The 17,545-nt window shown below is 39.6% G+C and overlaps 1 protein-coding gene across 1 annotated transcript in view; it reads right to left on the bottom strand.

Annotated features, from left to right (window-relative positions):
* Nucleotides 1-1,433: 1,433 nt before the first annotated feature.
* Nucleotides 1,434-17,545, bottom strand: part of ADAMDEC1 (ADAM like decysin 1) — a 29,313-nt gene continuing 13,201 nt past the window's right edge. Inside the window, exons 6-15 of the mRNA XM_056819001.1 lie at nucleotides 15,549-15,625; nucleotides 13,296-13,476; nucleotides 12,977-13,033; nucleotides 11,309-11,380; nucleotides 10,428-10,600; nucleotides 9,477-9,558; nucleotides 7,572-7,702; nucleotides 6,745-6,922; nucleotides 5,253-5,338; nucleotides 1,434-1,976 (exon numbers count right to left, since the gene is read on the bottom strand). Coding sequence (XP_056674979.1) covers nucleotides 1,964-1,976; nucleotides 5,253-5,338; nucleotides 6,745-6,922; nucleotides 7,572-7,702; nucleotides 9,477-9,558; nucleotides 10,428-10,600; nucleotides 11,309-11,380; nucleotides 12,977-13,033; nucleotides 13,296-13,476; nucleotides 15,549-15,625 — 1,050 coding nt within the window. The 3' untranslated portion in view covers nucleotides 1,434-1,963. The remainder of the gene's footprint in view (nucleotides 1,977-5,252; nucleotides 5,339-6,744; nucleotides 6,923-7,571; nucleotides 7,703-9,476; nucleotides 9,559-10,427; nucleotides 10,601-11,308; nucleotides 11,381-12,976; nucleotides 13,034-13,295; nucleotides 13,477-15,548; nucleotides 15,626-17,545) is intronic.

Raw genomic sequence — 17,545 nt, 5'->3', positions numbered from 1 at the left:
AGTCAGCTGATTCTCAGCAGCATCCATCTCCCTTCTGAAGCCAGCCCCATAGCTTTTCTTGGCTATCTACAGGAAGATACACACACACACACACACACACACACACACACACACACACAATTTCCCTATCTTTAATCTGTTCTAACTGGGAAACAGACAAGAAACAGCTTTCCAGGTTTACATCCAAATGGGCAGACTTTTCGAGAAAGACCCAAGTAGTTGAAGGGGAGCTCCCAATTATGTGAATACAGACGTGCCTGGCTGGCATGTGTAGTCCTGGAATAGTTCCTTTGGAGTGGTGGTGAAGGGGAGTGAGGATACGACCCAGTGCTCTTTAAGGAGGAGTATAATCAAAGGGCTACTCTGGATGAATGGTGCTGAACTTTGGGCACCATCATTCTCTAAAGGGTAGCTTGAAATTGAAAAGGGAGTCTCTGGCTAATGAGAATGCTTTTCAAATGTCTGAATCCCAAAATGGATAGGCAGGTATCTCAGAAGCCACCCAGTCCAATTAGCCTCAAAGAGGAATGTCCTTCTACTTCTCCTTCAAGTAGCCAACCAGACTTCACTTAGAAACCCCAGAGGAATTCATTATCTCCTCTAAGAGGCAGTTCCATTTTCTTGGATGTCTCCTTGTTAACAACTTTCCTGTTATATCAAGCCTAAATCCACAATTACTCCCAGGGCTGAAGCCTCTCTTTAATATGCCAGTCTCATATTTTTGAAGACAGTTATCACCTCTCCCCTTCAGCTTCTCCAATCCCAACACCCCCAGTTCCTACACTTAGCTCTTATGTGGGAAGATCTCCAAGCCCCTTAGTAACCTCAGTGATTTTGTCTGAAGCAAGCATCTTCAGCTCACCAATGTCTTGTCTGAAATACTAGAATTTAAATTGAACCCAATACTTCAGATATGCTGTAACCAAAACAGAGGGACTATCACCTCCCTCATTCTGAAAGCTAGCTTCCTCACTGAAGATGAACATCACTGAAGCTCTTTGGCTACCATGATGTGCCGCTGAATTCTACCAGATCTGTAGTGCCAGAAAAAAAAGCCTTTTTTTGGAGATTTAATGCTGCCTGTCCTTGCCTCACTTTCCCCTTTTTGACCTTGTGAAGTCACTGTTTTGAACTTTAATTCAAAAAACTGATGACTAGAGAAGTAAAGGGATCAAACAGCTACTTTTCCTTTCTTGGCTACACTTGGGGATTCAAGCATTCCGTATCCTAAGCGAGTTTTGACAGCATACTCTGAGACACACCCTGGCTGGGGCAGGGAGCCAGTTGCATAAATGATAGCAGCTGGGGGCAGGGGACCAGGAGGGGGTTAAGAAGAGGCAGAAAATGGAGGTATTCTTTGCAAAAGGACTGCAGTAAAAAAAATAAAAAAGAAAGGACTGCAATACACAAACATCTTTAATAAATATATTTGATTTTCATTTTATTGGAGGATGATAATGATGAGGATGGAAATCCTCAAGCACATGATTTTTTTTTATTCATTATGTCTATAATTTGCTTTTCTTTTGAGTTTACTTTCTATCTAATGAGCTTTAAATCTTAGAAGAAATAGATGGAGAGCAAGGCACCACCACCGCCGACTTCTTCAATAGTCACATAAAAATATAGACAGATCACAAGAAATCATCACAGACCTACTATCACAAGGGATTATGGAAGATATATGAAAGGTGTACATAGATCTATCATTGGAATCACAATAAAGATTTGTTTATGAGCATTCAAGAAATGGACCTCAAGCGTACTCCAAAGAATAAAGGAACAGAAGCACATTGAATTCATTTCTTTCTTATTTTCACTAATAATGCCTCTTCATCACCCAGAAGGGAAACCATAGTATGACGAATAGCATTGGTCTTAGAAGAAATGGAGTTCTCATCTTGCATCCTCTCTTACATGGATTTTGTGGCTTTAGGCAAATAAGCTCCTTCAGCTCTCAGCCTTAGTTTCTTCGTCTAGAAAATGGAGATAAGAATATCAGAACTTGAACTCCTGCCTCTCTTATTGACAGCTGTCGTTTTGCTTAGGCTAAAGAAATAGAATTGTTGTCCTAACCATTTCATATCATAATTCCTCCTCTCTCCCTCACGCCCTCAGTCAATGAAGAATTATTGCTTAAGCACTTACCATGTGCCAAGTGCTAGAGATCTAGAGAAAGATGAAAACAAAACAAAAATATACCCATCCAACGTTTGCTCACGACAGTTCCTATCCCCAAGAAGCTCACATTCTAGTTAGGAAAACAATATGTAAATAGTTGGATAAAAGAAAGATACAACAGGACCTCGCTTTACACCAACTCAATACATGTGAGTTCAGCTCTACACAACTGGCATTAGAAAAATAAATAAATAAATAAATAAATAAATAGATAAATAAATAAATAAATTATGCAAAGTAAAGACTTTAAATAGGGTCTAAATTTCTTCCATTTTCCCAAGTGGCAGACAGTGCAGCAGTTTGCCAACTATGCTCATTCTTGCTCTGAGAAGCATTCATGTGAGCCATTACATTATTTCACTCCTCATCATTCCTTGTCTAGAGTTCTCCCTTGTAACAAGTCATGTCTGTGTCAGAGCAGAGCTTTTCTTGCTATTTCATTGTTAATAATAGTCCCAAAGTCCAGGAGTAGTGAGGCTGGTAACTCTGATAGATCTAAGAAAAATCAGAAAGTGCCCAGTTATGTTCGTATAAGAAATACTTATTAAATAATGGGGAATGTGATCATGCACAATTTTCCAATTACATAAAGAGTTTTGGAATATATTAGTTGCTTAAAAAGAAGCACTGGGGGAAGCTGGGTAGCTCAGTGGATTGAGAGCCAGGCCTAGAGATGGGAGGTCTTGGGTTCAAATCTGGCCTCAGACACTTCCCAGCTGTGTGACCCTGGGCAAGTCACTTAACCTCCATTGCCTAACTAATCAATACACATTATCGATTCCAAGACAGAAAGTAAGGTTTAAGAAAAGAAGCCCTATTGTATTAACAAAGTCAAGGGAAAGTAGACAATAGAAGTGGTAGGAGTTGGTGAGATTGAGTAGGGTTAAATTGGGCAGTGGTGAAATTGGAGCTAAGTCCATATGAGGTTCCAAATCCATCCATTATTCCCATGCCCACCTCCCTCCCACTTTCTTGTTCAGGAACCAAAATCAAATGAGTGTTGTCATTGGATCTCTTCCCCTGGATCCATACCATCCTTATGTCTTTCCAATTGAAAATTGTCCTGCTTGGTTGCTCAGCATTCCCCTTTATGTATAAACTCCCTGTATTAGAATTGAAGTTCCTTCAGAGCAAGAGCTCTGAGGAATAGCCTCTGTTCTTGGCATAGTACAAGGCACATTGTATTTGCATAATAAATGAATTTGATTCATTTATAGCCTTGGTAGGGGCTGAAGATGAAGTTATCCTATGAAAGAGAGGACAAATAGAAACTGCAACCAAACCCCAATCCTTGGGTTCCTGAAATTAGGTATTATTGATGCATTGGAAGCAGCCATGGTTCAGTGCACAGAAAAGTCACCTTTGAGTCAAGAAAACCGGGGTTCAAATCCTGCCTCCAACATTTACTGGCTTTCTGAATTTTAGATTTTTTTCCACCTTGATTAGTCTTTAAAATCCTAGAACCAGGAATGTCTACACCCCTACTTAAGGATTAAGTGTTGGGGAGGATGGCCTGTGACTGACATGTGCTAGCAAGTGACAAATAAGAAACAACTGACAGATCCCCCCTGGGCTGTCCTAAGTCAAGGTTAAGCTACCATTGGTACATGTGAGATGCAGGAAGTGATGCAAAGAACAGTCCACATATTTCGCGTCACTTCCTCTCTCAGATCTCTCTCTCTCTGGCGGAGATGTTGGGCTCTTTCAGTGTTGGGAGCTCATGGTGGTGTTCTTAGTGTGCTTGGTGAGTGGTTTAGGCTTATTCCTTTTTTCCTTTACCTCCTAAAGTGCTATCCCCCTAGGAGGCCCCTCATCTCAGAGGAGGCCTCGTGACTGGAAGCCAAGCTCAATTGAGAAGGCCCCTTGGCCGATGCCTCTGAACTTCTATCTGGCTTGCCAGAGCAGTCCAATTCCTTTTCCTCTCTTTCTTCTTAATTTCTTCCTTCTATTGTAATTAAACCACCATAAAAATCCCAAACTAACTTGAGCAATTTATTTGGATTGAATTAACCCCTGGTGACCACTATTGTAATAAATTCAGTCAACAACCCTAATTTTTACCCCTTACAACTTTGTGAGTTGGACAACTTGTCAATCAGCAGAAAGTTAGAGGAAAATGATTATTGAATTATATTATTCATTGATAATGTTTCTATGTGAAATTCCCCTTAGCCTCCCAAAGTCAGGCTGAAACAGCCTGCTTCTAAGCTCAGATTATACCTAGACCCCCAAGCTATCATATGAGGCTGGGGCCTTTTATCTTTTAATAATACCTTAAAAGGACAAAAGACATGGCTTATCATCAGAAATTAAATTTTGACTCATTTGAAAGAACAATGGGCCAGCCACATGGCTGGTGAAAGGATGTACTGGCATTTTCCTTATGTTGGCATCTCCTATGATGAAATAATGAGGGAGGAATTGAGGTCTCTAAATCCACCTCTTTTTTTTTTAAACCCTCACCTTCTGTCTTGGAGTCAATACTGTGTATTGGCTCCAAGGCAGAAGAGTGGTAAGGGCTAGGCAATGGGGGTCAAGTGACTTGCCCAGGGTCACACCGCTGGGAATAAATCCACCTCTTTATTATCTATTCACCAATCAGAAATGTCTTGGGTGTCCAAGGGAGCAACTGAATTATGAGCTCCCAAATTGCATATATAGACCAGCTAGACCAGCCTGAAGGAACCTCCTGTTTTTTTTTTTATTTTTGAGAGGATCATATAAAACCAATTTACTGGTTAAATGCCAGCCTAATCAACACATTGACACACTGACTAAAAAAACAGTCATCGGGGGCAGCTGGGTAGCTCAGTGGATTGAGAGCCAGGCCTAGAGACGGGAGGTCCTAGGTTCAAATCTGGCCTCAGCCACTTCCCAGCTGTGTGACCCTGGGCAAGTCACTTGACCCCCATTGCCTACCCTTGCCACTCTTCTGCCTTGGAGCCAATACACAGTATTGACTCCAAGATGGAAGGTAAGGGTTTAAAAAAAAAAAACAGTCATCTCCTGAATATTTGTCATTTTAACAAATGACAAATAAAACAAAAGGAAAGAACAAGAGCTGTTCTTACCTTGCATGTCTTGCTATGCCTCCTTCGCACTGGGCTTCAGGCTTCCATCTGCAGCTTTTTGCATCACAGCAAGGGTTTGTGCATTCCTTAGACAAACACAAAGGCAGAAATCGAATTATTTCTCTTTCTCCCAACTAGAGCGTTTCTGTCTTGGACATTAACATTGGGGGCTTAGCAATCAAGAGATTAGAGGGACCTCAGGGGTCATCTAGTCCAACTATCATTTGACAGAGCAAAGGGAGGCTGAGGACAGTTAAACGACTTGGTCATAGAGATAGTTAATGCCACATGGGACTTGAACCTGGATCCTGGGAATCTTTACTTGTGCTTCACTGAAAAAAAACTTAATCTACCATTCAGAAGTCTTTTTTTTTACATGACTCATACATCCTCCTTGACTATCTCCTTTAAAAGAACACTTCATATCTTTCCAGTCTTCTTGCAATGTTTTCTCCTTCACACATTCTATGATCCTGTGACACTGGCCTTATCATTCTTCCTTTCACCTAATACACCATTCTTCACCTTTCTGCCTTTGAATTATTCTTACTAAAGGGATGCCCTTCCATTGGGGAACAATTGAACAAAATGTGGCAAATGGTAGTGATGGAATACTGTTGGGCTTAAGGAATGATGAATTGATGAGCTAGAAAGACCTTCATGAACTGATGCAGAGTGAAATGAGCAGAACCAGGAGAACAGTGTGCAGAATAACAGCAATATTGTGGGATGATCAAATGTGATAGACTTAGCAACTATCAGCAGTAAAATGAAACAGAATAATTCTGTAGGACTTATGATAAATAATGCTATCAGCATCCAGAAAAAGAACTATTGGAATAAGATCACAGATGAAATAGATGATTTATAACTTGTTTATTTAGGTATATGATTTGGGTTGTGGTTTTATAAAATTATTTACTTGTAAAATGAATAATATGGAAATGTTTTGTGTGATAATACATGTACAATCCAGCTTAAATTGGTTGTCAGCTCTAGGATGGGGGAGGGAAGCAGGGAGGGAGATAACATGAATCATTTAACTTCAGAAAACATATGTGGAAATTCATTATTAAAATAATTTAAAGATGAATTAAATTATGTTTAAAAGCTGGGGGAAAAAAGAATTTGCTATTGTTCCTGCCTGGCATGTTCTTTCGTATTCCCTCCCCTCTTCTGCCTGCTGGATTCTCTGGTTTCCTTTGAGACTCATCTCAATAACACCCAATTCCTCTTCTGCTCTTTCCTTCCCTCCACTCTCCTTCCCTCAGAGATTAGCTTCCATTTACACCACTATATAGAATAGATGTATTTATGGGCTTGTTTTCTCCCCCTTTAGAATATAAGGTCATTGCTAGAAAGGTCCCTGCAATCAAGAAATGGATTTTACCTTTCTTTGGTCAATACCACCATCTTTAACAGCACAATTACTAGACCCTTTTGAAAAGCCAAATTAAACAGAAAAAAAAATGGAAGAAAAACTGAGAGATACCTTGAGGGTCCCACAGTCACAATCTTCACCAACTTCCTGGAGTTTATTCCCACAGACAGGATTGGTTATTATGTCTTCTGGAGCTGGTGCTTGGAGAAGGCACATTGGTTTTTGAGATAAGAGGTAGTTTTTAAAATGTTTGTGGGAGGATTCGCTGAAATCCTTTGGGAATTTAGAGCTGTGGATACAGGAGATAAAAAGATGCTGTGTAGGGTTCTAGGGTGTGTCTCACTTGTTCTATGGGTATAATAGGTTAGCTAGCCTGATGGCTTAACTCCATGACATTTTATTTGGCCCTACTTAAGGGTTTATGTGAGTAAATATGAACCATGAACTACTGATGCTGCACTTTGTGTACAAAGGGATCTCATGGATAAAAGGAACTCAATTTCACTTTGGATTTGAATCTGTTCAAACTCTTCAGGGTAGCTGATAGGATCATAGGGTAGGCAGCTAGGTGGCACAATAGTGGAGAGAGCATCAGGTCTAGATGCAGAAAGACTCCTCCTGAAGTCAGATTTGGTCTCAGACACTTACTAGCTTTGTGACCCAGGGCAAGTCACTTATCATAGACTTAAGGGGCCTTAACCCTAACCCTAAACTAGCATACTATGTATACTCCTCTTCATAGAGAAGAGAAGACTGGGACACAGAGAGTGTAAGGACTTGCCCCAATCTGTGCACCTAGGAAGCAATCAAGATGGGACTAGCACATTTCTTTAGTCTCCTGGTCCTATTTCCTTAGCCTGTCTTTGGGACACTCCATCTCCCAAACTCCCCCTCACTGATGTTTTTGCCTCTCTTATCAGGTAGTGAGACTGACTCACGTCAAGTACTGGTTCATCACACAGCTTCCAGATGGGCATATGGTTTTAAAATGCACATCGGCCATTCCAAGGACATGACCCAACTCATGAGACATCACCCCGGCTAGTGACACACTGTTTTTTCTCCAAGCCTAGAGGAAAAGAAGAAAGCTATTTATTATTTCGTAATAGTTTGTGGGCATGATCAAAGGTTCATAGATTTAGACAGGAAAGCAATCTTAGAGGTACACAAAGATCTGGGTCTGGAGTCAGGAAGACTAGTTCAAATCCAGTCACAGGCACTTCCTAGCTATAGAATCAACTGAAAAATGGAGATAATAACTGCACCTCCCTCCCAGGGATTTTGTGAGGATCAAAATGAGATAATATTTATAAAACATTTTAAACATAATGCCTTATACATAGTAAATACTATAGAAATGTTTATTATCTGCATCCCTTCCCAGGATGTGCAGTTAAGTGGCACAGTAGAGAGCATTCTGGACCTGAAATCAGGAAAATTCATCTTCCTGAATTCAAATTTTGTCTCAGATATTTACTAGCTCTATGATCTTAGCCAAATCCTTAACCCCATTTCTCTCTTCTGTAAAATGAACAAGAGAAGGATATGGCAAAATAGTATCTTTGCCAAGAAAATCCCAATGGGATAATGGAGAGTTTGACACAATGGAAGCAACTAGACAACTTCCCCTTAAAAAAGGAAAAAAAAATAAAATGTAACTGAATTCCCTTCCCATCCTTGGGGTTTGATAGAAAGAATGTTGGATTTGGGGTTGTACTGCTATAGAATTATAGGGTTTACTAGAATTTATTTTTACCAAAAGTTTTTAAACTGAAAAGTGAAAATTTCACAAAATGTAGGCCCATTTTTTGATGGGGAAAAGTAAGTTATTGTTATCATCATCTGATAAATATTTCCCATTTTGAAAAATAATAATTTTTAAGATTACAGAATTCTATATAGAAGAGATTTCATAACATCATCTCATTTAACGCTCTCATTTTACATGTGAGTAAACTGAGGCCAGGAAAGGTTGTGTAGAAAAGGCAAAATTTAAGTCCAGGTCATCTGATCCTATAACTGTTGCTCTTTCACTAACTTTCAATTCCTCCAGCTGAGAGTTATCTTAGTGAATTGCCCAAAGTAATACAGGTAGTAAATAGGAGAGGCTAAATTTGAGCATTTTGTTCTCTAGCTCCAAATCTAGCTTTTATGTACTTGAAACGGAGAGATCATCTAGTCCCAACTTCTTCATTTTACAGTTGATGTCTTGAGATTGAAATAATTTGCCCAAGTTCTTTCAGGGAATCCAAAGAAACTTTGAACCTAGGTCTTCTAGCTTAAAACCCAGAACACTTGCCATTGTCCTAGACTATCTCTTTTCAAGTCAATTAGATAATCACTGAGTACCTGACATAGAATATGCCTTCTTTCAGTGTGATCTTTCCTGTAGCCCTTAGTTCACTGCTGTGCATTCTGTAACTGCTTAATAAATGCATTGCATACCTGCACTGGAGGTGACCAGTAGAAGTAGTATGGATAGGAGCTTTTTTGCCTAATCCATTCCAGGCTTCTTTGTTCCTTCTCCTTCTAGTCACTCCCACATCAAACTATTCCAGTCCTTGAGGAACCTCCTTCCTTTCCTCCCTCCCTTCTTTCCTCCCTTCCTCCCTCCCTTCTTCTCTTCCTTTTCCTCTCTTTCTCTCCCTTCTTCTCCCCTCCCTCCATTCTTTCCTCCCTCCCTCCTCCCTCCTTCCCTTCTTCCTTCCTCTCTTCCTCCTTTCCTTCTTCCCCTCCTCTCCTTCCTTCCTTCCACAAATATTTACTAAACATCTTCTGTTTATGGAACATTTCTCTAATAAGGAAGGCAATAAACAGGCCCTGGAATTCCACCCTGTACAAACCTCGATCACTGAGATAGAACTTGAACTGCACATGGAGTTTGAGGCAGCCAACCCCACCTGTTTGTCTCTGAAGCCAATCCCACTGTGTAAAAAGAGAGAGATGAGCAGATAACCATCCTTGGCTCTGGGGCTATTTACTCATTTGAGCAAAGCAACACAGACTCTAGGTTGGCGGGGTGTGAAGAGAACTTGGGGGTCATTTCATCCAACCTAAATATTTTGTAGAAGGAATACTGAAGCCCAAGCAGGGTAAGTGTTTATTCTAAGTTTATATACTTGTATATGTATATATGCCCATGTAAACATACATATATGTATATGTATAACACACACACACACACACACACACACACACACACACACACCTCTTTTGAAAGTCATTAACAGGGGGCAGCTAGGAGACTCATTGAATTGAGAGCCAGGCCCAGAGATGGGAAGTCCTGGGTTGAAATCTAGTCTCAGACACTTCCTAGCTGTGTGACCCTGGGCAAGTCCCTTAACCACCATTGCCTAGTCCTTACTACTCTTCTGCCTTAGAACCAATATACAGTATTGATTCTAAGATGGATGGTAAGAGTTTAAAAAAAGAAAGAAAATCATTGACACTCCTCAGCATCAGTTTTCTTATCTAGGCTTTCATGAATCTGTGGTATTGCAGAAGGTGTACCCTTGTTTAAGAACCTCCAGCCCTCTAAGGCCACACACCTCTAGCGCCATGGGCCTTGGTAACCTCAGAGGACTAGTTCCCAGGAAGCAACAGAATGCCCATGATTGAGGCCTCCTGGCGTCCTGCAACAGTAGAGGATCACATCTCCCTTCCCAGTCTTCAAATTGCAAAGTCTCATAAACCCAAAGACCCGAATGCCAAATGTCAGAACAACAGGCATTGTGAAAAGCTGGAGAAGAGCTGATGGGGGGCAGAACTGGCCTCCCTCTCCGAGGCACCCTCACCTGAGCAGCTGAACATGGTCATACTTCTTCCACTTCTTCTGGTTTTGTCTGTTGCGCCAATTCAAGAATCTGCTGAATGTGGTTCTTACTTCTGGTACCACATTAATCTTATTGGTATCTGACCAGATCTCCAGGCCCACCAAGGCCACATGAACATCCAAGGTATTATAGATCTATGGAAAGAGCAACAATCCATGTGGGTGAAGCCTTGTAGGACTGAGGACCTGGGCAATGCATCTCTTTGCACATATCTGAGCATCCACAGCTCAGGAACAATTTATCCAGCTGAAAACAGGAATTGGGGAAAACGGGAAAAGCTGACTTTGACTTGTTTGGAGGTACCTTGTATCCAGTCACTAGGTGGACAGCAATTCTGAAATGATTGATTATTTGATTCTCTTCTATTTTAGTAAGTTTTGGGTAAATTTCTATGATCTCACTGTCTTTCTCTCAGTCTCTCTTTAGTTCTGTATCTCTCTTAGTCTTTCTCCCCAGTTCTCATTCTATCCCTGGATAGAATGATAGGAAATATAGTATAGTGCTTGGCACATAGGAGGCACTTAATAAATCTTTATTTCCTTACTTCTTTCTTTGTATGTGTTTCTCAAAGTTTATCACTTCACCAAACACAATATAGGTGCTTAAAAGTGATGGAGCCATTAATATTAGAGTACAATGGAATGGCATCTTCTGTACCTTCTTTCCCCAGGATATTTGTTTCAAGATTCTCTGGATAGGTGATCCGGAGACTTTGGACTGAGAAAGATACCTTGATTCTATTAAATCCTTATTCTTGGGTTCCTCCCTCCTTGGTCAGATAATCGTTAGAAAGTCCCAGAATCCAGTAGGTATACAACTTAACCAGGGAAATAGAAACTTACCACATTGAGCAGATTGATCACGTTAAAAAGGAAGTTTCTTATTGATGTCTGATTGCCTTTGTGTATATCATACTAAAATTAAAGTAGGTAAAATTATGATTAATACAACAAAAAAAGGAGAAAACTGAAGATGATGTAGAGACAAAATCAACTAGTTTTTTTTCTATTTTCTCCCAAGTGAAGTTCCCATTCTTCTGCCTAGGATTCAAGACCTTTCACAGAGTGACTTCATCTTATCCACTGGATCAGAGACTACAAGATCATAGATTTAGAACTGGAAAATACAGAAGGACCATTCAATTCAAGTACCTCCAGCTCCCACACCTTCCTCATTTACAAATGAGGAGATTTAGTCAACTTTGGTCAGTCTTCCAGGTATCAAGCTCCTGAGGACATTGGGCAGCACAGTGGATAGAGTACTGGGCCTAGATTCTGGAACTCATTTCCCCAAGTTCAAATACTACCTCAGACACCATGAGAAAGTCACTTTACCTTGTTTGCATCCATTTATTCATCTGCAAAATGAGCTAGAAAGGAACTCATTGGGGCTTTCTTAGCGAAATATTGGAGGGTTTTGTGCAGATGGAAAATTTGCAACACCTGAGCTACATTCCCAGCATCCTTTTAAGTTACATCCTCATTTTAAGTAAGGATGATTAGTAGATAAATTTGGCTGAGACCCGTGCTGTGGAGCTTTTTTTTCAGAGCTTGAGCTTTTGGTAAAGTGTTGCAGGTTGCTCTCTTTGCTCTGCTTATTTGATTAAAAGAACATCTTTTCTTTCCCCTCTCTTTGGATTTAGCATTAAAAATTTTATATATTTTTAAAATACTAGGAGTATTTGTTCATTTTTACTCCTACAGTTTGCCATTTCCTTCTCTAGACTAGTTTTACAGATTGGAAAACTGAGACTAACAGGGTTTCATGACTTGCTGAAGTTCATACAACTAGTAAGTGTCTGATGCCAGATTTTAATTCACAAAGATGACTCATCCCTACTCCAGATTGGCACTCTATCCATTGCAGTGCCACCTAACTGCCTTCTTCTACATGGCAGTTTTCAAGTCTCCTCTGAGTCTTCTCTAAGCTAAATACCCCCAGTTCTTTCAATTGATCCTCATATAGGAGGAACTCCAGACCCTTTCTCATCCTTATTGCTCTCTGCTGGAAGCTGCCCAGTTTGTCGATGCCCTTCCTGCACTTGAGAGTGAGAAAACAATCCAGCACTCAGAAGTATTCTGACCAGGACTGAAAATCACTGTACCATGATTCTTTGGAGCAGTAATGCTCTACATTGGAGAAAAAGGTGTCTTTGTATGCAGAAAGACCATTGCTCTAGACTCATCTCTCATTGAACAAGCTATTTGTCTCTGGGCACTTAATGGACAGAACCCATTAAAGCTCTGGGCAACTCTCAGACTACACAGGTTGGAGTGAAGATGCCCACTTGCATGTGGAATGGAGTTTCCTCATATGGGAGTTCCCTTTAAACCAATGAAATAACAGTCTTTATTCTTATAATCTTGTTCTGTTCCACTATCATTTTCTTATTATATTTTTATCAAGATTAAAATGTTAGCCATAGTCATCATCACTCTATCACACTCTTGATTCCTAATGAAGATGCTGCTCAAAGCTATCTAGGAAATGTTAATAGATTTTATACTTACAAAAGCTTTGTCCAGAACCAAGAAAAGGCTGATGTATTTTGGAGATGTAAGAAAATTCTGTTGGTATTAAGAAAAATTAAATTGAGAAACAGACTGAAAAATATGGATTATTGAAATTCTAAAATATCAATAATAATATTAAGTGGGGAAAGACTGTGCAGTCAAAAAATGAGTCAGTCAGGGGACACCTCAAAAATTATTCAGACAATCAGCATTTCACAGAGTTGCTATCTGGTTTGGTTTAAAAAAATGTGGGAGACGGAGTGGTGGAGACAGGGTGAAGGACATGAGGATATGTCATTTTGAAAGATGGGCTCACATTTGGATCTGAGACTGCTCGAGGGTTCCGGGTGAGGATGTGCTTCTGGTTTGAGTTGTCTTCTCCAAAGGTCTGGTTTGCAAGGTTGGGATCTTCATATTTTAGTATGACATGTGCACCTAGGTCACTGTCTTTAAGAGGCTCTATTAGATATGTTTGATTACGGTACTTGAAGAAGCCCCTGGAAGATAAGAGAGTAGAGGATGCAAGTCTGATTTCTTTAACAGAGCTGGAATAGCAAGCCTGGAAGCCAAGGCAAAACATCATATCACATGCCAGGGGCAAATAGGACAAAGGACTCCTTCAGGCAGGCCAAGTTTTTAAACTAGACCATTCAAGGGGGAAGAAGGTAATGAATTCAAAACTTGAGATACAAGGCTTCATTAGGAGAGAGACACTTTAAGGCCTTTTAAAGGAGGCTCTTACTGGAGGAGGATAGCCTGAGAACAGGCTACTATGTTTGTGGTCATAAAGAGATGGAGTCACAAAACGGGAGGGAGCCTCCATCCTGTTCCTTTCTATTTTAATAAATGACCCCTGCTAACTTGGACTATGCTTAGTCGTTTCTACTGATTGAAGGAATATTTGATTATTATCTCTTGTAATCTCTTAATTTTGATATTTTAGGATAAAACCCCAGCTGCCCAGACCAGGTAAAAGCCAGGGTCTTTAAGTGCATGCTAGAAAATCTCATAAATGAGATTCTTATCTGTGAAAACCTGGAAATGTGATAAGTTGTGTCCTCTTTCTTAAACTGTCATCTCCTTATTGTTCTACACTGTTCTTCCTGGCACAGTCAACAACTCTCATCCAATTCCCATATTTCTGCATAGTGGCCCTGCTGAAAAATCAAGGCACTCTGAGGGAGAAAGAGGAAGTGTGGAGATGAAGACTATGAAAACTGCCTCCCTAGCTACTGAAGCCACTACACCCTCTGCAATCATAGCAACTAAAAATCCAGCAAAGAGGGTTATTATGACTGAAGTCCTTGGTACAAATAAATGGCTCATTAACAAATATGGGTGATTGTTTTATTAACAGAAATAACAACAAAGAAGACACATTAGGGATTTGTTTTGTGGCTACATCCTAAGTATTATTGGGCTTTTCCATCTGACTTACAGTGAGTGGATACCTCCTAGAGATGTATTATCTCCCTCTCCTGAAATGTGAGCTCAAAAGAGTGATGTCAGTTATTTTTTGTAGATCATAGCAAAATGCTTTGTATGTAAAAACCTCTTAGTAAATGTTTTCATTCATTCAATCTTTAAGGGTCCCTGGGAGAAGAGGCTATATACCAATCTCATGTGAAATGGGCAGAATGGAACCCCAGTCCCTGCCTCTCCACCACCATCTTGTTGCCCATCATTCCTCTTCCTGTTCTCCATACTGCTGGCAAACTGACTTGTTTTTCAGTTCCCTAAATTTGGTTTTCCATTTCCCCTCTCTGGATCGTGGCACAGGTTTGCCTCTCAGTTTTGGAATGTTCTCCTTCTTTGCCTGTCTCTATAACCCCTAGATTATTTCCAGGGTCAATTCATGTACTATCTTCCACCAGCAGCTTGTCCTGCTGATCTCTGCAGTTAGTACTGCACTCTCCCTCCTTCTTCAAATTTTATATTTATATGTATAATTATGGAATAAATAACCATCAATTTCAATAGAAGTAAGATTATAGCAAATGAAAAATAGTATTAGTAACTAATATATAATAAATCAATAACTCATTTATGTATGTATATATTACATGATTACCTGTCATTATATGTAATACTATATATATCATGTATGTGTGATAGAACAGTATATTATATATTCTAGAATGACTATATACTGTATATTATGATGTATTTGTATGAGATGTTCATATATATGGCACACAAGTAGAATATATACATCTCTATCTCTTTCTATGGTTTCACATGTAGTAAACTCCCCCTCCCTCTGACTCATTCATTAATTAAAAAACCCATGTTAGTTAAGCACTTGCTTTGGGCCAAGCACTGGGCACAGGATGCCAAAAGATGAAAGGTAGGGTTCAAAGAGTTTGCATTTTATGAAGTAAAACATCTTAGAAGTATATAAAATATTAGCTGTAAGCTCCTGGGAGTTAGGGACAGCTTTCCTTTTTATTCTGGTGCCTCCCTCACAGTACACAGTAGGTACTTAATAAATACTTATAGAGTTGAGTTGGCTGAGGGCATGCAGCAGTATTGCAATGGCCTATTGGATCCCGCTAACCCAGGTTCTCACCTTAGCCCCCTACACAGACTGAAGCTGGCAATGGAATCCTTTTCATTCTGGATGTGACCATGGTAATAGCAGTTTCCCTGGAGAAAAGAGAAGGAAAATCAACTTGAATAAAAGACTTTCATTGTGGAGAGCCACCAATGGGCATTGGTACCTCAAACTCCCACCTCTCACCTTTGCTGTCTATAGCTCCCACTTAACCTAAAGGCTGGGCTCCCAAACTCATGGATGAAATGAAAGATTTCCCAAAATGCTTCAGCCCAGAACTGCCTGGGCTATTCCCATTTACCCATCATATTCTGAAACTAAAATGAATTGTTCCAATAAAGGAAATTCATGTGAAGGATGTTATAAAATAACAAGGCCACTCCTAGATCTATAGCCTAAAGAAACTAAAGATGGAGGAAAAGGATCTTCTTGTGTAAAGGTATTCATAGAGGCTTTTTTTGTGGTGGCAAAGAATTGGAAACAGGAGGGATGTCCATCGATTAGGGAATGGCTGAACAAATTGTGGCATATTCTTGTAATGAAAAACTATTGTGCCATGAGAAATGATGCACGAGATGATTATCAAAAAACAACTGGAAATAACTTCTATGAAGTGATGCAGAGTAAAGTGAGCAGAATCAGGAGAAAGTTATACATAGTAACAGCAAAAATGTAAGATAATCAACTGCAACTCACTGAACTCCAATCAGCAATGCAAGGATCCAAGAGACTCATGACAATAAAAGCCATTCACCACTTAGAAGGAATTGATGGAGTCTGAATACATTTGAGGCATACCATTTTTTCACTTTATCTCTTACATCAGTATTTTTATTATATAATTAATATATATATATATACATGCATATCTTCTTTTACAACATGAAGAATATGGAAATATATATTGCATGATAGCACATATATAATCTAGATCAGATTGTCTGCCATTTCAGGGAAGGGGGCAGATAGGAAGGGAAAGAACATGTGTCAACATGTAAAAACATTTTACAAATAAAATGATAAATCCTCAAATAAAACTCGATATGAGATTTTAGAGCTGGACCTTTAAAAGCCAGACCTAAGGAATTGTATAGTGGAGTGGATAGAGAGTAGTCAAAATCAGAAAGAGTTTAAGGCCTGCTTCTGGCACAAATTGAAAGTATGATCCTAAGTGAGTCCTGCACACTGATCTGGGCAATTCTTTATAACCATCAGCTGCAGAGAAGGTGCCAGGCTTTATGGGTAGAAGCAGTTTCTTCATCTATACCAATGAAATTCAAAACTGGAGTCAGGAAGATACTTTCCTGTGTTCAAATCTGACCTCAGACACTCATTTAGCTACGTTATCTTGAGCAAGTCACTTTTTAGCCTCAGTTTTCTAATCTGTAAAAATGAGCTGGGGAAAGAAATGAAAATTACTCCAGTATCTTTGTCTAGAAAATCTACAAGGAGTCACTAAGAGTCAGACAATATTGAAACAACTGAAGGACAAGTTCTACTCCTTAATTTTGCAGACAAGGTAATTGAGGCCCAAAGAGATTAAGTAATTTATGTCCAAGGACTTACAGATCATAGGATCATGACTTTAGAGCCAGAAGACACCTCAAAATTCATTTACTCTAGCATCTTCATTTTATAAAATAGGAAACTTAGGTCCAGATAGGAGATTCATATCCAACATCACTCAGCTAATATGATCATAGTATTAGTGTCAGTAAGTTTCTTTGAGATTCAATCTCCATCATTTTACAAAGGTGAAAAATTAAGTGGAAAGAATGGAAATGACTTACACAAGGTTTTACATATCTAAGTCATGATTTGAACTCAGATCTTCTGGGACCTGATTATAAATAATCATAGAGTTTACTTCTGGGTCTCACACTCCTCAGATCCCCATACCCCTCCCCAGATCCTGGGCTACTGTCCCTCCCTCCTTCCTTCTTTTCCTCTCTTACCATGTGTAACAAACTATGAGGCAGTTTGAAATCAATAAACATGTCCTGTAGTTACTA

This window comes from Monodelphis domestica, chromosome 1, assembly GCF_027887165.1.
Source record: "Monodelphis domestica isolate mMonDom1 chromosome 1, mMonDom1.pri, whole genome shotgun sequence".
Classification (NCBI taxonomy): domain Eukaryota; kingdom Metazoa; phylum Chordata; class Mammalia; order Didelphimorphia; family Didelphidae; genus Monodelphis; species Monodelphis domestica.
The sequence above is the reverse complement of the archived record's forward strand: the minus strand, read 5'-3'. Positions and strand labels throughout refer to the sequence as shown.